At 41.6% G+C, this 23,707-nt stretch overlaps 1 protein-coding gene across 1 annotated transcript in view; it reads left to right on the top strand.

The window, feature by feature from the left end:
* Positions 1–23,707, top strand: part of JAKMIP3 (Janus kinase and microtubule interacting protein 3) — a 776,485-nt gene that overhangs the window by 289,441 nt on the left and 463,337 nt on the right. Inside the window, exon 2 of the mRNA XM_086922542.1 lies at positions 789–1,025. Within this exon, the coding sequence (XP_086778668.1) occupies positions 891–1,025 (135 nt within the window). The 5' untranslated portion in view covers positions 789–890. The remainder of the gene's footprint in view (positions 1–788; positions 1,026–23,707) is intronic.

Here is a 23,707-nt window from a genome sequence, read left to right as displayed (position 1 = left end):
AGCTCAATTTCTGGGAGTAAGCCAAGGAAAAAAGTGGTGCGACTTTTGTAGCAATCTGTGTGAGGTGCACTAAAATATCCAGATCTGTTAATTTCTCTGCCGCATGTATATGTTATATTAACGAATATAACGAGCACACACGAGGGAGGGTGTTACTGGAACTGTGTCTCGTTTCCCCAGGACATCTAATTGCTTCATGTAGATCATGTAGGCTGATGCTAAAATGGGTCTGATCTTGGCTGTAGTAAGCCATAAATGTACAAAAAAAGTAAATATTTTTCTAAACCAGCTCTTCCTGACACTAGATCCAAGCACTAAGGACTCTGTTCTAATTCTCAGTGTATTTTATGGGTTCCTAGTGAGTGTGGACATGATGGTGGAAGAGAAACATACATGTACATTTCTATGTTGCAGTGCATCATATCATATAATAAGGACATGCCTTATAAAGCTTATTGCTAAAATGACGAGACTGATAGTCGAAAAGAGGTATCTCTGCTGTGTTTATCTGCTGTGAACTGCACACAGTTGTCATTGACAGTGATTACGTCACCACTCACTAAATATGCAAGTCGCTCCTATATATTCAAGAGTTGACCAACAACATTTTTCAAAACTACGTACATTTCCTGTCCAGGATCTGATGTATTTTCTGTTTACCCCTTTTACACGTTTTTAAAAAAATTTTAAAACATGCAAACCAATGGTATAGGTATTTAGCATGTATTGGAAAAAGCTGATCTCAGACACGCAGGTCTCAAAGGAAATGTGATTTACCTCTTTTTCAGATGAGCAAGAAAATGTAGCAGGAAGGTGCTCGCCAGGAGGAGCCTTGAACCGGGAGGATCTCTCTGCTTGGGAGTCTGCTCTGCCAGCCTCACCTTCTCACAATGTCCAAGAAGGGTGCCAGCAGCCGAGCCAAGGGAGACAAACCTGATGCTTTAGCTTCTCTGCAGGCCGCCAACGAGGAGCTCAGGGCGAAACTAACAGACATTCAAATTGAGCTGCAGCAGGAAAAGAGTAAGGTGGGGACCCTTCCTTTTATATATTTAAACTGTTATTAGTGCTATAATCAAGCCCTGAATGTTGTCATATATTATTGTCTTATGGCCCACTGCCCAGGGCTACACTGGTTGCTATGGCTCTAAAACTGAGTTATAGGCCTGAGCTCCAGGCAAGGGTCTAGAACCAAGGAGATGGCATTTAACGACCAGTATATGACATTCGTCCCACGAAGGGCAGGATGTCCAAAATTAAAAATGGAAAACAGATTGACAAATATTGGCGAAGAAGGCCTATACCAGACATTATTAGCCCTGAGCAACTCCATTATCTTCAGCAAAGCTCCCAGCATCCTAATGTTCTAATAAATGTCATTGCTTGGATATGGATGCTCATAAATTAAAATGCCAGGGCTAGTGGAAGTGACACCATGCACCCTTGACCCCAGAGGGTTGCCCTGCTCCTCATCCCCTACTCTCTCTTATCTGCTACCGAGGGCCTATGTTTGGGGCAAGGAGTGAAAACTATAGAAGTTAACATGGCTCCTTGGACCCTGTCTATCTTAGGGTCCTATGACTTCCTTCATGCTCCCTGAGGCTAGGGGGAGCGACTGCTACTCCTGGCTATGCTTAAAAGGCAGACACCTATGTGAGCAGTTTTCGCCAGACACCTATGTGAGCATCACTAGAGAGGGGCTTTGGCTCTGCCCTCCTGTTGAGGGCCATAAGTACATAATATTATTGAGCAGAAGCTGTGTGCTTCCACAAAAAAGTGCTTTCCCTCCATGCAGCAGTGATCATTTGTTTATTTATCCTGCTGCTCAGCTTGCACTTTCAGTGGCACACGCATGAATTTGTAATGCTATTAAAGTGTCCTAGATAACTAGATATTTTTGTTGTTGTTTTTCTCTAGAAGCAGCACAGATAGGAGTAGGGCTGTCATGAACCTACATGGGTTTTAGGTCTCTACTTGACAGTGCAACTATTACCTGACCTTTTAACTTACACCAATCTTGTTCTTAGTTATTTGCTTCCACACAAATACATATCAAATCCTTTGCTATCTATGTGTAATGTTTCACGTTACTATATAACATTCCTTTAAGCCAGACCTCTTGATATTGTCAATGGTTGTTGTAATTTTTAAACTAATTGGCAAAGAAATCCAATGGAATAGTTAAGGAGGCCAATTTTCGTCGTTAGATGCAAACATATTATTTTGCTATAAACAGATTATAGGCCTGTCTTTATGCAGAGTACAAGAAAGGATCTTAACTCTAAAAGACAACTACATCTTCCACCTAGCTTCTGTGTTTCATTGGCCATGGGGGATCACAGACAGGTCTGTCTGCCTTAACTACCATTGCAAAAATTGTTTCTTAGCCCCAGCCATGCTCATTGGCCACAGAGGTGCTGCAGCTTCAACAGGTATTGTGATATAGCCCAGTAGCTATAACTGAGGACATGCATGTTACATTATCCTCTCGCAGAGCATACAATTTGAATGCCTACTTATAGCAATTTGCTTGACGATTTGGAGCTTTTTCACCCCACTGAATCGAACATTTTGCAATCAATAGAACACTCGTTTGCTTTCCTTTTATAAGGAATTACCAGAGTCCATTACTGGCACTGCTCAGATCCGTGGGTTAGGTTTTCATTTTTATGTTCTTTCAGTTGTTTAACATGAAGAAAACGTTATGCTCATTTTCACTCAAATGGTTCATTATTCCATGTTTACCCAGGTAATATATTTGTCTATAGATTTTGTTATTTTGAGATGCCCTCAAAAGAGGAAATTGGCAATAAAACATGAAACACAAACCAGGGTATTTATGGCCTGACCTTCAGAGCAGAATTGTTTTGCTGGAATTAGGAAGATGGAAAGCTACCCATCAGTTTTTAAAATTAGAACAGTATTTTCAAAGCCTCAGCCAGGCCGGAGGAAACAAGATTCTTGTCGAGGGTGACTCAGTCCAGCTCTCACAGTTCATTTTGTGAGGAGAGATGGAGAAAGAGGGACGAATGAAGCAGGGTCAGCATCAGTTAGAGCAGCTCAGCATTGACAAAATGTTATATAATGTAAATAGTATAATGTTTCAAAAGTTGGAGCAGTAAATATTTTTAAAATTCAAAGGTGCCTGCAGCAAGGGTGCCAAGAGGTCTGATGAAAGCAAGAATACTGTTCTGTCTCAGTTGGATGGACAATTCATCAACATAGGGTCCAGAGTGCCCAACACACCCTTGGGGACTGATGCCATACCAATTTCTGACCTATACCCCTATAGCGGAGTTTTATGAAATGAGTCGAGCACCATTCAAAATTTGGTGAGGACCCAGAAAATTATATAGGCTCGCACCACCACATCACCTCACAGAAATGCAAAGCACCGTGGACCAGCACGGGCCCTCTGAAGAGTTGGGTCCTGCCCTGCACAGTATATGTTATGTCCCTACCCGCATTTCACAGGGACCTAGCTGGAAAGCTCCCCTGGTCCCGTAACTGACTAAAGATATTGGCAGCAGGCTAGCAGGCCGCTGCAATTAAAAAGCAACGAGGGCCCAATTCACAAAGGTAAACATAGACCTGAAGTCTAAGGGCCCAATTCACAAAGGTAAATTTAATCTGATGTTTAAGGTCCCAATTCACAAAGGTAAACGTAGACCTGGAGTATAAGTTTTCCTTTGTGAATCGGAAGGATCAGTTGCAAGATGCAAGCCAGTGCTACAGTCATGTTTTGGGATAGTGATGTGTGGTTGAGCAGTTATGCCACGCTTGGCTGCAATCTCAAGGGCCATGTCCACTTTTCATAAATGAGTGAGGCCACTATCAGCACTAAGCACTAGCTAATGTTAATGAGACAGCCAGCTTGTCACCATATTTTTCCAGCATTGGAACACTGGAAAAATATGGTGACAAGCTGTCGGGACACGGGACAGCAGTGAGGGCGTAACATGGTCCTAGGAATGATGATAGTTGCATTTTAAAACAATTTGGAATATACATGCTTAGACTGATAGTGACTGGATCAGTTACCACACACTTCATAGTTCACACTTGAATCCTTGAGATAGGATTACAACGAAGCTCCATAATTTTTTACAAGAGATCTTTTGATCAGATTAAAGAAAGAAATATTCATCTTGGAGCCTTGAGGAAGCCCTACTGGGCGAACCGCGCGTCGGCTGCTGTGTGAATCTGGAATAAAGCTTAGCTATTGAAATCCCGACGTGGATTTGGACCATTGCTTGGAGCTCTCTGTGTTATTTGGCACAGTTGTTGAATGGACGCAATAATATTGAACAAAAAAATGTCTTCATGTTGATCAAGGTCAAAATATTTGAATAACTCTGAAGGTGACTTTGCTCTGGTCTGCTACAGTGCTTATGAGGTAACTATGTTGCAGAATGGCTGCAGAATCTCTAAGGTGAAGGTTACTTTGTAGGGGATCCAGTACATCTTCTGCTTTGGCCCCTGATGATGCTGGGTACATCTGCCTTTAGGAAAAACTGGGACTCTTCAAATGCCCCACTGATTAACCTCATAGATGCTCGCAAACATCCCTCCCCAGTGCTGCGCTGTCCATTGGAACTAGTGCTGAATGGGCGTCCAATGGTCGTGCGCAGCACTGGGGAGGTAGTGCTGCCGTCGGCCAACGCCCCGACGCAGAACTTAAGGGGCTAAGAAGAATTCCCTCTCTCTTGTTTCCCCTCCTCTGCGTTCATGAGTGTACACTATGATATAACAAAATCTGACTTTGTCACGGATCTATCCATATTTTTGGGTCAATAGTGGCAGAAAACTGTAAAGATGAAAATCTGAAAACTATCATTTCTCCTGAATGTTTTTCGGATTAGTAGACAACCCTCTCTACACTCATTGGGCTTCATTATGCAAACATTGCTATCTTATTATTAATAAAAGCCTGAGCTGCGACTTATGTGATCACTGCTGAGATCTTATGCCACAAGTTTGATTCCAATCGCATCAGACTTTAATCAAACTATGTTTAATAAATCCATTATTAATAAATTGTGGAATTTTACAAAATGTGATTTAAAGTAATTATAAATTACAAAACTGTGGTGTTAAGGACGAACTAAACAGATTATTGTTATAAATTATTAAACTATTTATTGGAAATAATGAAATACCTGCAACCATTTAAATTCAAAGCATCATTAAGGTTTAACAGTACATCAGGAGAAAAGTTGTGAAAAGTGACTTTCAATGCAATTGTGTACCATATTTTTATGCCAAGCACCATTTGTTGGACGGGGATCTCTGTAAATGAAGAAAATGATATGGATGGAGCATCAACTTATAGGAATGTCCCTACTCCATTATGGCTATATATTGATTTGATGTCCTTTATTTATGATATCTATTTCTTTTTGTGTAAATTGCTCTGAGGAACTTTTCAGCTACTTCTAACTGCTTAGAAAGGGGCGGGGGAATAAGACAAACTAAACAAGCGAAAATATGAGAGATGTGAGGAAAAAGGACTCTACACTTCATCAGTGATGACTGGACTGTCTGAATATCCAAACTTAGAGGTAGACCCCATTTCAAATTCTTAAGGTACGCCGGATGTTAAATATAACAGCCCTTATGGTAGTCTTTTCCCAAATGTTTTGCTTTTTCTCCTCCTTTTCCATGAAATTTGCTTTTGTTAGCCTTGGGGCTTTGTGCACTTTACCACTAGTAACCAGTGCTAAAGTGCTCAGTCCTCTACACATGGTAAAATGGGCTTATAACCAATTGGCACTAGTAAAGATATACAACATGTACCTAGGGCTTGTATATGAAAAGTAACTAGTGGGTCCACAGCACTTCTTGAAACACCCATTTAAGTAGTCTTTCAAAACGTACCTCAGGACTGCATCATAGCCTGTGTGCAGTTTTAAACTTGAAATTCGACCTAGCAAAATAATCCTTTTTCCAGGCCTAAACCTCCCTTTTATTACCCCTAGGGTAGGAGGGTTGGCTCTAAACAGCCCATTAGGCAGGGTGCCTTGTATTTAAAAAGTTGGGCATGTACTTTTACGTTTTAAATGTCCTCGTAGTGAAAATCTACTACATTTATTTTTTCACAATTGTTATGTTAAGCAGATTTGTAGAGCATACTATCACCTGGGAGGGTATACTAGTTCTGCACATGTGTAAGTCTGGCAACACCTAGGACCTTGTGGGACGACTTCAAAAGCGAGGTATTCAGCTTCTTGCGGAATTCAAGAAGAGAGAAGGAGGCTTTTATGTGCACCTGTACGTCCTTCCATGCTTGAGGAGCGATGTAGGAGAAGGCTTGACCAATGGATCTCCTTTCTCAAAAGCAGATGTGATTGCTGAGGTATGCTGGGCCAGTGTTCTATGGTGGCTTGAATGTGTGGGTGAGGAGTTTTTAATTTTGCTAGTTTGTGAATGGAAAGCCAGTGAAGCTACATGAGGTGTGGTGTGAGTATGGCGTGGGAGACTGAAAATGATTCTGGCCACAGAGTTCTGAATGGTCTGTATGCTACCAGTACGTTTTTTGGGGCTCACTGCATAGAGGGTGTTCTAGTAGTCCAGCTTGCTTGTGACCTGAACATGCATGATGGTTTTCTGGGTGCTGATTAGGAGGCATTTGAAAATCTTGCTAAGCATCTTTAGGGTATGGAAGTAGGAGGCGTGATAGCATTGACTTGAGCGGTCATGTCAAGTTTGCTGCTGATGATGATTGCGAGGTTCTTCGCATTGACAGTGGCTGTTGGCCACCAGGTGGAGTCCCATAGTGATGCGCTTTTCGCGAAGGTCACAATTTTGGTTTTGTAAGTGTTCTGCTTTAGACAGTTGGTCTTCATCGAGTGGGTGATTTCCGTTATGGTGGCATTGAATTTGATCCTACCCCTGCTCATCTTGTCCATGAGGGAGAGAATGAGTTGTGTGTCATTGGCATAGGAGTGGACTCTAATATTGTGAGAGTAGATAATGCTGGCTAGAGGGATCATGTATGCTTTGAAAAGGGTCCGGCTCAGGGAGGTGTAGCGTCGTGCTACCAAAAATGACAGACACACTGTGTGTACTTAGGAGCGCCTTTATTAGTGCTGCTACTCCTGACCACGTCCCCACTCTAACTGCCCCTTTCCTGTCCCTTAATCCTCCTCTTCCTTTCCCTCCCCTAACTCCACCCGCAACGACTAGACTGCACATACATCATTACATCTCCCCCTTTGTGAACAAAAGAAATAAATGGCAAAGTCTGACTTGGTTATAGTTCTTCTATCAGCCTTTTGGGTCGGCAAATAGTTCGTCTGGGCCTCAGAAGCACGTTTCCACTTTCAGGGCCCGCTTCTATCTGGTTCTCAGATGTCTGGGCTGCCGAGCTGGGCTCAGGCCTCTCTGCTGTCGGTCGCTCAGTCTCTTGGTTGAGGATATCTTTAACTGTCGGAGCACACCTTTGAAAATGTGAGATGTTCTGTGTGATTCTCTTATTTTCTGACTCAGCTGTTATCATGGTACCCTTTTGCTGTGTCACCATCAAAGGTTCAGCTCGGAATTTGCAGTCTGTTTTCTTCTGTTGTTCCTGTTTGACCAATACCCAGTCTCCTTCATGGGGGGATGGAGCCCTTGCTCTCCGCCGCTCGTCAGCGTACGATTTCATTTTGCACTTGCGTTCACGCTCGGCAACCACTACTTCCTGGTGTACATCTTTTAGTGATACCGGCCCTAAGGCACCTTCCCAGGTGGGTATCCGTGTCCTGATCGGTCGTCCCAACATGAGGGTGGCAGGACATTTCCCAGTAGTGGCATGGGGTGTTGTCCGATAGGCTCTCAGAACCTCATTTAGAGCAGCTTGGAAGTCTTTTTTTTTAGTGTGGCTTGCTGGAATATCTTTTTTAACGTAGCCATGAGCCTCTCCACCATTCCATTGGCTTGAGGCCATAAGGGAGTAATTTTAGGATGCCTGAAGTTGAGGTGTTTTGCATATTCTCCGAAATCATGTCCATTGAATGGCGGTCCGTTATCAGTTTTGACTTCCTTCGGGACACCCCACGCAGGGAAGACTTCATCCAGCACAGCAATCGTGCTGGTGGCATTTGTGGATGGCACGAACTGTGCTATGGGAAATCTAGAGTACTCATCCATTATCACGAGGACGTATTTCCCTGACTGAAGGGGTCCATAAAAGACCAGGGCAAGTTCTTGCCATACACCACTGGGCAACTTGGACATTTGAAGAGGAGCTGGAGGATCTCCTTGACTCACAAGTTGGCACTGAGGACAGTCTTTTAACGTGAGTTCGACCATCTGATCTAGTAGCGGGAACCATACTCTCTCTCTGAGCCCCCTTTTGGTAGCTACCACTCCACAATGGCCCTCATGCGCCAGATTGATGACGCCCTGACGTAGATGCATGGGAATGACAATCCGTTGGTCCCTCAGTAGGAGCCCCTCTGAAGTGGCTGACAGTTCCTCGCTCACATGTCTAAACGCCTGCATTTCTTGTTTGGTGTGGGGATCGTCCCCGTCGTCTATGTCATCGTGGTGCCACCGGTTGGTCTGCAGTCGGCGCATTACCTTTTGGAGGACATTGTCTTGAGCCGTAGCTTCACATAGGGCTTCAAGCGGAACCGCCAGTGGTCTGGCTTGGTCCACTACAAAATAAATTGCAAAAAAAATTGCAAATTGATACTTGTATAGCGCACTACTTCACCCGCAAGGGTCTCAAGGTGCTTGTACGAATACCGCTGTGGAACCCGTCCTGGCTTTCCCTGTGAGGCGTCCACTCCTGGGCACCCCCAGGGTGAAGGCCAGGCATCCTTAGCGTTGTGGGGGCTGTTGTGGAGATTAAGCAAGCTATTTCCCAGAGTTGCACTCTATGATTAGAATAGGCACCAAGGCGGGAATTATCAGGTCCGTGGAATTTTTGAGCCCAAGACCCGCCGAGGCGGGGAATTGAACCCTGGTCCTGGGCTAGACCTCTGCATCAGGGTCTGCCGCTCTAACCATTGAGCCACACTCCTCATCCAGGGATGGAATGGACGCCTAAGACGCTTGAGGGTGCCTTGACATGTAGTCGGCTGGATTGGCCGACTTTCCTGGTTTGTGCACTATCGTGTAAGTGTACTCCTACAGACGCAAACCCCAGCGCTCGATTCGAGGTGGCATTTTGGCTCTTGGGTTTCCGAAAATGGTAACCAACTCTTGGTGATCAGTCACTAGCGTGAAATGCTTGCCGTATATGAAGATATGAAAGTGTTTGCACACCCACACAACAGCAAGACTTTCCTTTGCTGGTTGAGAATAGGACTTTTCAGTGTCCATCAAGCTTCTGCTGGCATAAACCACGATATGTCTTTGATCTGTGTCACTGTCAAACTGGGCTAGTATGGCGCCTAACCCCACTGGGCTGGCATCTACTGTGATTTTAGTGTTTCTCTTGGGGCTGAAATATGCTAGATTGTCAGGGGACTCAACAGCCCGTTTGATTTCTTGAAATGCCCGCTCACATTGAGGAGTCCAGTTGAATGGTTGCCCTTGTTAGGTAAGAGCACATAGCGGATGGCTGATGGTGGCATAGTCTTTATTATACCTGGCGTAGTAGCTCGCTATGCCCAAGAAAGATCTGATATCGCTCACATCTTGGGGACTATTGCTGTCATTTAGAGCCATCACCTTCTCGGGATCAGGTTTCATCTCGGCTCCGGGAAACACGTGTCCAAAGAATTTGAGAGTGGATTGGTGGAACTCACACTTTTCTTTGTTGAGAGTAAAGTTAGCTTCCAGGAGAGCGTGGCACACTCGGTCTAGTACTTTGTCATGTTCTTGGAAATTCGGGCCATGCACTAAAATGTCATCACTGTAATTCAGCACATTTGGTATGTGATGTATGGTCTGGCGGATGGCTTCTTGGAAAATCTCTGCTGCAGATGAAATTCCAAAGCTAAGACGCTTGAACAGCCCCAGATGAGCGGCGAATGTTGTTATATACCGCGATTTCTCATGCAGTTCCAGCTGGTGATAACCTTTGTTCAGGTCTAGCTTGGAGAAGACCCATGTGCCATTCAGAGATGAGATCATGTCACTTAAGTGAGGACCTGGATGACGCTCTCTTTCCATCGCTGTGTTTGAAAGTCTCATGTCCACACACAGGCGCACCTTGCCTGGAGTGCCCTTCTTTGGTACGATCACCACTGGTGAGACCCACGGGGTGGGGCCCTCTGTCCGCTCAATAATGTCTGTTCGTAATAGTTCTTGAATTTCATCTTCCACAGCTTGTTGAAGATGGAAGGGTACTCGCCTGTGGTGTTGTGCTACAGGTCGTACTTGTTCATTGATATGTAGCCAAATCTGATACCTGGTCATTTTTTCAAGTCCGGAGAATAGTTTAGGAAACTTGTGTATGATATCGGGATCATCACTCACCCGATATAGAATCTCAACCAGCCGAAGACGCTCAGCAGTGGGGAGGCTGAGGAGGCAGTCAGCTTCCAGGCCATCGATGACACGGATGTGAGCTGGCACAGACGTTGTTTTGTGCTGGAGCGTGGTTGCAAATTTTCCCAGGCATGGAAGAGGTTTCTGCGACATCCATATGTACACTCTGACATGTGCCGGGCTCAGAGTGGGTGGCGACCGCATTTTATTGTACTCTGTTACTGCGATGTAGTTCAAGGATGCCCCACTATCTAGTACAAACTTGGTTGCATGTGTTCCCACACATATGTCCAGTCTGGGGTACTTTTTCAGTTGGTCTGGATCAGCGACCATACTGGCGTATTCATCGGTATACAGCGATGCTGGAGATGCTGACCTGGATTCTCGGGACAGAGATCTTCTCATCCATTGCGACCTGCGAGACTCTCTGCTCTCAAATGTGAGGAAACAGAGGATGCATCCGGTCGATCTTGCACCGCCTTGGCGTGATGCCGCTTCGTGACTGAGCGAGAGGATCTCCTGGACTCTTTCGTCCTGTACTTATGATATTCCCCGCACACGATTTCAAAATGATTTTCTCTTCCACACTTATGGCACTGCTGCCCGTGCGCTGGACACGCATCTGCGTGTGGAAAATCATATCAGCACCGGTAGCACCTCCGGGGACGGTCTCGTTTCTTATCTCCGTGGCCAGACTCATGGTGTCTGCGCCCAGCGTAGCGTTTGCAGGACGCGGGTCTGGATGTCCGCCGTCTATCTCGCGAGTATTTGCGAGGGGTACTACTTTGAAGATGGTAGGCTTGTTCCCGCCTCTCGACACGTCTTTTTTCTGGCGTGTTCCTCCGCTTGATCATATACCCTGGTCATCTCTTGGATTTCGTCTAGGTTGTGACTCTTCCAATCTGTGAGGAGTTATCATTAAGGATTGTGCACATAACCAAAGTGTCATGACCTGTGACATTCCCTGAGTGATTCCTACTATAAATGCGGCTTAAATGATGCAAGTCAATACCATTCTATAGCCCCGTTCTGGTAAACATTTCAAAAAGAAAGTTATACTGATTTATGATACTAAGGATGAAATTTGAGAAGTCTTTTGATAATTACAAGACGTTTTTTGACAATTACATATACAAGTGAATGAGCAACTTATAGGGCGATTCGAACAGTGCACCCTAGCATTCAAATACATGGTGTTTGATAAACAGGGTTATATGGTACAACTGACAGGGGCTAGTCAGGGACCGCAGGGTTGCACCGATTGTTACACAGTGATTACTTTTTAACTACACTTCCCTAAAAGTGAATACAAAGTCAGGAGTGCAGGTTATCTTTTGCAAAAAGTTAGATTTTCTTATCCTAACCATTTGGTGCCTGCATCCTGTGTCCTGGGTCACATGACTAAGATTTGCATGGTAGTTGGCCTTTGTGTATTTCTCTCAGACAGTGAGACAAAGGGGGACTAGGTGTTTGTAAGATGGGCCACCCTGTCAAATGTGGTGCAGAGCTGTTAACAGCCCCACTAACATTTCAAAGGAGCTGCCTCAGCACACTTACAAAGAACTTGATACTAACCTTTTGTCACCCTTGACCTCTTGGAGCCTGGGCAGGAAGGCAGGAAATTCCAGAACCATATGGGAGGAAAACTATAAAAGTTTTCTGACTTCAAAGCTGGCAAACAGTATAAAAATAGGATCCTCAGACGGACTCTTCAGAACACTCCTTAAGGACCGCCTGGTACTTCAGAGGACTGCCCTGCTGCTACCAGCTGACTTCCCTGCTGCTTGTTGAGCCCTCAGTGGCAGCAGCCTTCAGCTTCATCCTGCTGAAGATTTTTAACTTCCAAAAAAGTGAAGCCCAAACTTAGAAATCTTTACCACAAATTCATTGAGTGTTTCCCGACGATGACGCCTCCTCCTCGAACACTGTCAGCTGCCTTCCTCTGCTGATCTTTACCTTCTCAGACATTTTTCTCGGAATTTTCTTCTAAGTAAGTGGAACCCAGGCACAATCCACCTTGTGTATCCCAACCGCACTCCATGGCAGTTGTCCATAACTTTAGGCTTTTCCCCTGTCTTGCGTGATTAGATGCCCGTAGTTGGCACATTGATCATTTTGACTAAACTCTTTATAAATTATTAACTCCAGTTCTACTGATTGGATGTTTGTCATTCTGTTATCAAATATTTTATTAAAAATTTCTCTATTTTTAAATTGGTGTGGGATTTTTTTGTGATGTGTGTTCACTTTATTGCTGTTTGAGAACTGCATAAATTCTTAACACATTGCCTTTAAGTTAAGCCTGAATGGTTTTGTGCCAAGCTACCAGAGAATTATGCACAGCATAAAATAGTGACGTTTGTGGTTCACCCACAGCTTGTAGTTTCTGATTGAGGGGTTCTCATCTCCCTAACAAAAAAACAAATTTCCTTCACTAGAGAAGCATCACTCTTGAGAAAGGAGGCTTCTATCCAGTGGTGTCACACTAGGGATAGATTGGGTATGGTCAAAAGCATTTGCCAGGCACCAATTTATGATGCAGGCCTATTCAGATAAATATTATTCTACCGTCAAACCATGAATGATGCAAACAAGTGGATCATTAGTGGCCTACAATATCTAAGGATTTGTGCATTATTTTTTACTTTCTCTTTATGGGGTCTTCTGATATTTTAAGCCTTGTAAAGAGAGTAATCTATTTTTACATTGCCTGCATTTGATCATGAAATTTAAGAGGAGAGTGATGTTACTCGCCAGGAATGCAAGTGGTGCTAAAAACATTGGATAAGAGTTTTAAGAACAACCTACAGACTACTTTCAGTTACACACATGGAATCGCCACCATAGTTTTATACTGTATGGTGTGGGTAATTCCACTCTAGGATCAGCTTTAGAAACAATCTTGCTGGCCTTTTGTGCATGACAAGTCAATCTCATGCTAGTAAATCACTGCCTGTGATACCACTCCCACCTTTCTGACAGAGCCTGAGTGGCCCCCACCTCCAAAAAGAATAATCTGCATATATGTGACAGTAGTGTCAGCATTAATACTGGCACTGTCAGTCAGAGGTGTTCGAGCTGCATGTCATCACTTTCACCACTGTTCTGAAGGCATTTGAAGCACCCCTAATGGACAGCATTGTACCATTGACAGACGCCATTTTGGTTTATCAAGTCTGGAATGGGCTTAAGACATACCACCACTTGATGAATCTGTTTTCTTCAGAGGTGCAATATCCGATGAGATATGTACCGTTTAGACTTTAGATGCCTCTCTGTCTTTCACTCATAAAATTAAGCTTTCTCTCTCACCTCTATCTTTTCCTAACTCTAAATCCCAATATCAATCGACCCCCCATTCTGCACCTATTATATTAGTACTAATGCAACTTGACAAACTATTTGGCTACATATAATACTACTGTGCTTGCAGACAGAGTACAGTAGACGTTGTATCAAAAACATATGGGACTTGAATAGGTGTTGGCTCTATGCCTTAGCTGATGGTTGATTTACTTAAACACACCCACACAGGTATATGCCACCACCGTTGCCACTCTGCACATCACATTCTTCGGAACTTGGGGCCAGATATAGGTATCCAAATACCGGTCGGAAACGGACGAAAATACCGATTTTTGGCCGTTTCCGACTGGTATTTGGATATTGACATGTAGGGGCATGTTAAATGACAGAATCGGTAATTTTACCGAATTTTTAATTTTTCCGATTTGGTAAAATACTGAATTGGTAAAATTACCGATTCTGTAATTCAACATGTAGGTAGCACTGTAATCAGTGCTACAAGGGTTTAAGAATGTGTTATTTACCACCAACTACAAGTTAGTGGTAAATAATGAAAACCCTTCAAAAAGCATTTTTTTTGCTTTAAAAAACGTGCCATGTTGCAGACATACATGCCCTAAGGGCATGTATGTCAACAACATGTGCACCCATGCACAATTGAGGGGTGCAACTGGGTGTCAAAGTGACACCCTGTCCCCCTTGCAAATTCAGTAATTTTACCGAATCGGTATTTACCAATTCGGTAATTACCGAATCATTCTGATTTGGTAATTTCAAAAGTGAAATGACCTACATCCGATTTACCTACTCTATGATTCGGTATTTAAGAGTAGGTAAATCGAGATTACCTACATCTGGCCCTTGGTCACATAAGGAAGGCAACAAGTTAGAGCTGGCAGCAAGTAGTGTGTGTGTTCATTGATGACACTTGGTGAAATGATCAGAGATCTGATAGTCCGTGTAGCCCGTTTCTGCTGTCACATCCTATATATCTCTGGTCTCAATAAGTGGGAGCATTTCAGATTTGGAATATGCTTGGTACGGATGTGCAACCTGTGCTGTCACATTCATTTTACTGACAGTACTGCGGGTGCCTTAGACCCTGGATGCATCCGAGTGGAGCAGAGAGAGGCTGTCATAAGTGATTCCCATCTGTGTACCGAGCAGGGAGGGCACATGTACCGACCTGAAATAGCTTGTTTAAAATGTTCTTTCTTTGTTATTTATCCATTGAGTGCATTTAGGGCTAGAAACATAATGTCAATCTCCGAAGAATGTACAAATCACATTGACAATTTGTTGTATATATTACTTAATACAGTGGTTTTCTAAGTCTAAGTCTAAGTCTCAATGCTGTTGCTATTACGTGTCAGTATACCCAATTCAGTGGAGATTAGTATATTCACCTCTGAAAAATGAAAGGCCTAGATCAAAGTCACAACATCTCTCTGGGGCGGTGGGGCGGTAGCAATACTGCCACAGGGTTAAAATGGGTGATAATTTCCAAATGAACAATTCCTTTTCCAAATACACAAGAGTGTTCTAAAGTAGCCACTAGGTGATGTGTAGAAAATGCTTGAAATAAATAAACATCATTAAAGTTAACGTCATTAACCACTGTACTTCATTTTAACGCTTATTACATAACAATGTATGAAGACAACCTTAACAAGCTGTAGTGTAATAATACAAATATTAACAAATAGCGAAAAGCTTGATAAAGGTTCGGATCACTGAAATAATATCGAGGGACAAATTATCGACTTGCCAAAATATCGTGGACAAAATATCGACAGTCAAAATATCGAGTTTGTATCTACAAACAGATAAGTACAAAAATATCGAGTACAAAATATCGTTAACAATAATATAGATGTAAAAAATATCGACTTTATTAAAAACAGTGTTAAATTAAATTAATATTAAATTTTAATTACTAAAATATACTTAAAACGACTTAAATTAAATTATAATAATTAAATAATAAATGAAAATAATAAAAATAATTTTTTACAATCTTATTTGTTGACCCTGAACCCTAAAAATACCCCTTTACCCAAAAACCCAAAACTGACCCTGAACCCTAAAAATACCCCTTTACCCAAAAACCCAAAACTGACCCTGAACCCTAAAAATACCCCTTTACCCAAAAACTGAAAACTGACCCTGAATCCTAAAAATGCCCCTTTACCCAAAAACTGAAAACTGACCCTGAACCGTAAAAATACCCCTTTACCCAAAAACTGAAAACTGACCCTGAACCCTAAAAATACCCCTTTACCCATGAACTGAAAACTGACCCTGAACCCTAAAAATACCCCTTTACCCATGAACTGAAAACTGACCCTGAACCCTAAAAATACCCCTTTACCCATGAACTGAAAACTGACCCTGAACCCTAAAAATACCCCTTTACCCTAAAACTGAAAACTGACCCTGAACCCTAAAAATGCCCCTTTACCCAAAAACTGAAAACTGACCCTGAACCCTAAAAATGCTCCTTTACCCAAAATTTATCAATATTATTTAATTACCAATTAATTATTAATTAACAATAACAATAAAGTAAATATATTAGAACATTAGCTGTAATTATTTTAATAATTAATATTATTTTTTCCAAATTAATTACTTAAAAATAACACAAAATTATATATATTAAAAATGTACTCTAATTAATGTAATTAACTAATTACAATTAATTAATTAACAATTATTTACTAATACAAAATATGTTCAAAATTATATTAATTAATTAACTAATTAATATTAATTAATTATCAATTAATTATTAATTAAAAATATTAACAAACATATATTAATTAATTAATTATTATTAAATTACTTCCCACCCTATTCCCCTATAAACCCACAACCCGCTACAGAATTACATTACGCAATTATTATAAAAACAAAATTCATTTAATAAAATATTTTATAACATTAATACACACTATTCACACATATTATTACATAAAAATACACTATAAAATATTATATATTATTAAAAAATCGATATTTTTGCTATCTATATTTTATACAGTCGATATTACTTCACTTACCTGAAAAACGATATTTTTGTAGTCGATATTATGTCCAGTCGATATTTTGTCCAGTCTATATTTAAAACTCGATATTATGTCCAGTCGATATTTTGGAGTCGATATTTTGTCTCTATACCAAAGGTTCACCAAGATAAGACTACTTTCAATTGAGAAGAATGAAATAAATGAGCTCGTGATCAGTCATAGGTGGATGGAAATAATTTCCCCTTTGAGTGGGTACAAGCACATTTCACGATTAGGGGTGACTATTTGAAAAATGTTTACCATGTTCACTTTCGTCTTCCACTTCTTTCACAGCAAAACGAGTCAGCTAGGAAAGCGGTAGCAGAAATGTATTACAGAAATGAATAACTCCAGGATTTATTAACCCTTTGATTAAAGAAAAGGAGGTTATGTAAACACATTGGGCCTGATTCACAAAGGTAAAGTGAGACAAAGTCTACCTTTTTGACTATTGGGGCGCGATTCACAGATCTAACTTAAGACAAAATCCTAAACTTACTACCATTTTGGTATCCACAGAAGACACTTACTCCTTTTGGTATTCACAAAAGGCACTTACTCATTTTGATATTCACAGAAGGCACTTACTCATTGATGAGTAAGTGCCTTCTGTGAATACCAAAATGAGTAACTTACTCATTTTGAGTAACTTACTAATTTTGGTATTCACAGAAGCAAAATGAGTAAGTGCCTTCTGTGACTACCAAAATAAATAAGTGCCTTCTGTGACTACCAAAATGAGTAAGTGCCTTCCGTGAATACCAAAATGGTAGTAAGTTTAGGACTTTATCTTAAGTCAGTTCTGTGAATCGGGCCCTCGGTATTCACAAATGGCAAATGGGAACACTGAAAGTCGTAAAGTTCGACTTTCGTCTCACTTTACCTTTGTGAATCGAGCCCTTAAATTGCTGCTGAACTCGGACTCAACGGGTCACCGGCAAAGATGAAACCACAACCTCTTCAGTTTTCGTATCTCATAATTTTTGTAAAAGATGGAGTGCAGTAGGTTAAAAGGCCCATACAAAAAGTATTTTTAGACAATGCCCATATTTTAAGATATGATCTGTGCTACGGGTAGGGCTGATTAACATATAAAGTTGTAGAACTAGATTGGTGGTATTTTGGCATCCTTGCGGCAGGGGGTGATAATTGTTTGCTTGCACTGCCTTTCAAATGTCTGTAAGGAAAACTTGATAACACAACCGTAGTAGAACACAACAGCACAGTAGCACAACACAAAATGCAACAAAAGAAAAAGCACAAGTTCGCAGCACAATACAAAAACAATGCAGCAGAAACACACCACACTACACCGTAAAAAAAAAACAGTTAGGGATGAACTATTTGAACCGTAATTTTGAAAAAGTTCACAGTCTCTTTGCAAGGAATTCAATGGGAGGAGCTTTGGGATCAGGGCCGCATAGACAAGAGTGTCTTTTTGGAAGAATCAATTATTTCTCCCGCGGAAAAGAAATACCTTTGTATTTGGATACCTAGGTATTATGAGCTGTCTTACAAAATGCTACTCACACAAGATTTAGCAAGAACACAGGCATAAAATTGCAGACTGAATCAATCATGGGAAATTTGGTCGGGAACACAAGTTCTGTTTTCACTCGACCGCAAGAACAGTTCTTGCTCAAACAAGACCTAGTTGGCAACTTGGCTTGGTCTTCAGAAAAAAAAACACCTACCTCAGGAGCTGCTCTTCAAAACTTTCTGTTTAATTTTTTGAGCTACCATTTGCAGGATGACATGGACATGTTGAGAAGGATTGCTTCTTTGAGCCATGCCTTGAGAAACTGGCCTCTTGAGGCATCTATCACATTTCAGTCCTGAGAGGTAAAGAGGTGGGATCATCTTTGGTATCAATCCTCAGAGAATATGCCTGTGGCGCTGCGTGTAACAATACAACCAAACAGAAATGCAATTAGGATATATACAATGTAAAGGCCCAAACTCAAACTATCTTTAGGTAAATGGACAAGAATTTACAAAAAAATGGTTGGATGGCACCCAACAGCCAGCCAACCTTGAAACACAGAAGAACTTCCCTTATCATCCTCTGACTCTTTGGATCCAAGTCCACAGCTCTTTTAAGACTAGATTTTCATCAGGTGGCCCACTAAGTGAAGCATTCTCTAGTTTAGCATCCATTATTATCTCAAGAACCTTTACACAGCTCCTTGAAGCAGAGTCCTTTTAGAGGGCAGGTTTGCCAGAGGAGAAAGGTCCAAATTGACACATGGATGACTTCAGGAAACTACTTTTTACAGTCCTGTAAACACATTTTTTGCCAATAGAGGTAATGCATTGATCCACTTTTTCTCTAGTCTCCTGTTAAACAATTGAGGGTCCCTAAGTAGTCATCTGGTGGAAGAGAATTCAGTACAAATGGTATGTTTAGCCAGGAAATCCATAGCCATTGATTTTGTATATTTAATATTCAGAAAATGATATTAATAGCAGTTCCCCTCGCACAGGATGTTAACACATAGGAACAAGGACCCTGCATGACAAAGGCTGTTATCCTGTACTCCTCCTGCTAGCCTTTCTATGCTTTTTTTTATGACTCTCACATTCAGATTTCCCCTCCAGACAAACCTTGCCAGCGGCTAGCTTGCCCTAATAACATGCAAATATGTCCAGATGTATGTAGGGTGGGCTGGAGGTTATTCTACAACTAGCCAACAAAAGATACATATTGCCGTCTGGGGAGCGGAGCCATTATTTCCTGTTGTCACGTGTAACATGACAGATTGTTTACAAATTTTCCTAGTTGGGTCAAAGGAGCAGGCTAATGCAGATTTAATGAAAACAGTGACACCCTTAGTAAGTCAGCCACTCAGACATTTTTCCACATTAGTTGTAAATGCAGCAAAACCAGGGTAGGGCATGGGTTCAACCAGCCAAGTCTATAGGAAGATTAGAATTGAGTAAGCTGCCACACTTTCATCAAAGCACAATATTTTATCCAAAGGGGTAATGTTCCAGTAGACCATACTCCAGCTTCCAATCCCCACATTCTTTCTAGGAATAATATGGAATGCCCAAGGGTAAATAAACATCAATCACCTCCCCAATTGCTACCCTCAGCTGGGCACTAAAAGTGAGCATAAAGTAACTTGGGTGATTTTAACTTCACCAGAAATGGTTGAAAACACAACAAGGTCTAGATCTTTGGATGTGCTAGATAGTAAAGGTGAAAAGTTACAAGCCAACTATTGACTTGGCTGGCGTAAGGAGTGTGCCCTGGGGAGTAGCATGCATTTTCTGGGCGCATTTTCTGATTTTAATAATAGTAACCGTGTGAGGAGACATATTGGCCGAAAAGAGCTTTGCTTTTGGCCTGGCACTTGGGTATCACCATTTTCGGAAACTCGCTTTTATTATTTAGGTATGGCAAATTAAGGAAGTAATTGAATGTGAATGTGAGTACGCACCATTCAAAATTTGAATAAACCATGTTCTTGTCTAATCTGGGGTTAATACCCTCAAGAAAGATCTATACTTGGGCAAGGATTAGGTTTTCATAAGAAGTTTTAGAGGTGAAATATTTTCTGAATATATTCGACAGCTGCTCGTCATAAAATATATAACTGTGCTATATTGGTTCATGCGGAAATGGTGTAACTTCATTCTCAGGAAAATAGTGGAAAAATGGAGAAACTGATTTATTGAGCACGCCTGCAGTGGTGTCTTACTTTTAATACATGGTTAACCTTTGATTCACAGTTTTCCCATAATGTAACATTCTCATTCAAGTCGTAGCTCCTAGGTCAATATTACGTCCATGTGCTAGTGCTAAAATCGTGCAAACACAAAGTTTGGACCATTTTTAGCTAGTACAAGCAACGTTTGTTTACATTTGCATCTATCAGAAATTGAGTGCACATCGTATTTACTCCTCTATCTGCATAGCCCTCCAATGCAAACATTGGCAGGTGAAATGGGGTATAAACAGCTGCAGGCAGTGCAGGTAAGTGTCGTGGGGCGGGTTGGGAGGAGTCGATAGACGACAGAATATGGGAATTTAAATAAATATTTAAATCCTATTCCGTCACCTGTCGACTAAACCCCCCCCCCCCCCCCCGCCCCACCACGCTTACCTGTACCGGCCGCGGCTGGGTGACAAGCAAACTTGTACTAATTACATTGGTTCCTGTTGCTCACAATGTTATCTCACACAAATTACAAATCATGGCTCATGATGGGCAATTTCAAATGAATACAATAAATATGTCTCACTTTGTAGAGATTATTCATTAAGATTTTTTTCTAAAACCATAAACTCCAATTTTACGATAACTTTGAGACACCATGATGTTCAACAATAAGAGATCAAGGCAAATATTGGAAGACATTTATAGACAGGTAGTTACAATCTAGTCATTGAGAGTTTTCTGTTTCTACTTTTTTCACGAGGCATTAGAAATGTGATTTGCTCGTGAGTGTACCCCCAGGGAGGACTGGGTGATACCTATCCGCACAAACACAAGTATAAGCTTGGTTGGCTCTCAACTCCTCATAGACTCTTGTTCTAAAAGGGACACAGATCACCTTTTCACCTAGTTTCTTACGAGTATGTGCATCTACATGACCTTATACTTTGGTATTAGTAAAACCTGACAAGTTTTATCAAGGACAATCTTACCTTAAGAAATACTTTATTACATACCAGTCGCGGTCGGCACAGGTAAGAGTGGTGGGGCAGGGCGGAGTGGGGGTCGGGAAGTTAATATATGACAGGATAAGTTAAATTAAATTTTAAAAAGAAATAAAACCACTTACCTTGCGCTCGCCGTATTGCTGAATCGGCAATGCGACGAGAACAAGGTAAGGGGTTTTATATGAATTTTTTTTTAACTTATCCTGTTGTATGTTGACGTCTCTGATCCCCAACCCGCCCCACCGCTCTTACCTGTGCTGGCCATCATTGTTAGACACAAGCTGGACCACTGGAGTTATGTGACAGGGGAGGGCCAAATTATGTGACAGGTCTGACTAAATTATGTGTCAAAAATAGGCATTTTTGACACATAATTTAGTCAATTTAGTTAGTTGCTAACCGGATGGACACGATTAACCGGATCACACTTTCTTCCCTTTGTGGGCTTGCATATTGCATGGTAATGCCTGTGATTTCTGCTGATAGCAATAAAATTAATTTCAACATAAAAATAGGCATTTTATGCAGTTTAACGCAGCACATTTTGCGATAGTCTTACTTCAATACTTTGTCAGTTTCCCCAAACATGTTAGTACATTCTGGGTAAATATTTCTCCTCATAAGTACCAGTTTGGTACCTAAATCCAGCATTAATCGAAAGAAAGTTGAGCAGTCAACATTTGCAAAGAAACTTCCACTATGCGGCAACACGTGTCACTGAGTTTCTAGTAAGTTTTGATCCGTTTGCGCTTGAAACATTATTATTGGAATAAATCTCCAGATTATGAAGCATGTGGTGGATTATGTGGCAAACATGACAAATCCACAGTTATGTGGAGAGTGCTGCAGCCGCAAAATTGCATAATTCCAGTGACTCTGCATATGTTACTATTATAATACTAGGCTTTGTGTTTCATATTTTTCCCAGATGCCATTCTCAATGTTATTTCTCATATATACTTGCCACTCATTTGTATAATGCATGTTGTTTTGGCTTGTTAGACACATTTAGAATTAATATCCCTAACTACACCAGTGTGTGTGTCACCTCACATCAGTACTGTGGTGCTGCGCGTCTTCTAAATCCACCCATTGGTGTGCTTGTCTCTTTGTCATCAGATGGACTGTTTCTGCCTGCCAGTCTCCTGCAGATGTAGCCGTGCTCTGTTAAACGTGCTGACGTTAAAAAGGCTGATTGGTCGTGCATAATGCAATCACCACCTCAATTAAATGTTGGAAACCACGGTAGCGTACCCAAGAGAGAGCACTTTAAACATTCTTAGTAACAGTAGCAAGATATTGCGTTGATATAATGGGATCGTTTGCATAGAAATGATCATTTACGCCTTTGTAGTTCAAATAATAGGGTATTGCTTTATCAGTCACTATCCAATGCTAAGATTGTAGGCGGGAAGAATATTTAATTTTACTTAGACATGTGTTGTTGGAAAACGACGACCGGGAAACATAGGAGGAGGGATGCCACAGAGCTGATAACTCAAAGATTCGAGCCATACACGCAGGATCTGAAACGGAATGTGGATCCCCTCCCGGTTACAGTCTTAATATGTACACGTATTAAGCGTGAATGAACACAGCACTCGTTGACCCAGTGTGCTCGTGAGTGCCAAACAGATATATATTTTTCTTCGAATCCTTGACCCAAAAGACGAATAACTGAACCGGTATCATTATAGCAAGGATTCTGATTTCTTGTGAATCTTTTCGTCCTGACCTACATGTGTGTAGGTCGTGCCACTCATTAAGCTACCCACCTTAAAAAATTGGCTACATGTTTATTAACTGTTACATAACTACCAGTGTAATACCTTGTTCATTGTGTGTGAGAGCATTGCTGTTTTCATGTGTGAAGCATTTTGACCCAAATGAAGCCCATTGTGAATTCTAAACTTTAATTAAATGTCTTTTTCACATATAGATGTACCAAATTTGAGCCTGGGGATTTGGGTAACAGTATTCTCTAAATATTATAGGCAGGGCGCAAGTTGGGGTTAAACGTAGGTAGACGGTGACTACCCAACTATTTTCACAGGGTGGACGCCATCCTCCTGGTAAGAAGTTGGGCCCCAGTGAAGTAAGCAGAATTTGTCGACGGGACACATTCAGTTGCGCCTGCACTGTTGGCTGCCGCTGACCAACAACCTTCAGTCGGTGGAGGAGCTGTTTTATTTTCCTCTCAAGCTGGGCCCAAGACAAAGGGCTGATTTAGAGGCCATCTGCTCAC

The sequence above is a fragment of the Lissotriton vulgaris genome, chromosome 5 (genome assembly GCF_964263255.1).
Source record: "Lissotriton vulgaris chromosome 5, aLisVul1.2, whole genome shotgun sequence".
NCBI lineage: Eukaryota > Metazoa > Chordata > Amphibia > Caudata > Salamandridae > Lissotriton > Lissotriton vulgaris.
Note: the sequence above shows the minus strand (reverse complement) of the source record. Positions and strands in the feature narration are given on the sequence as shown.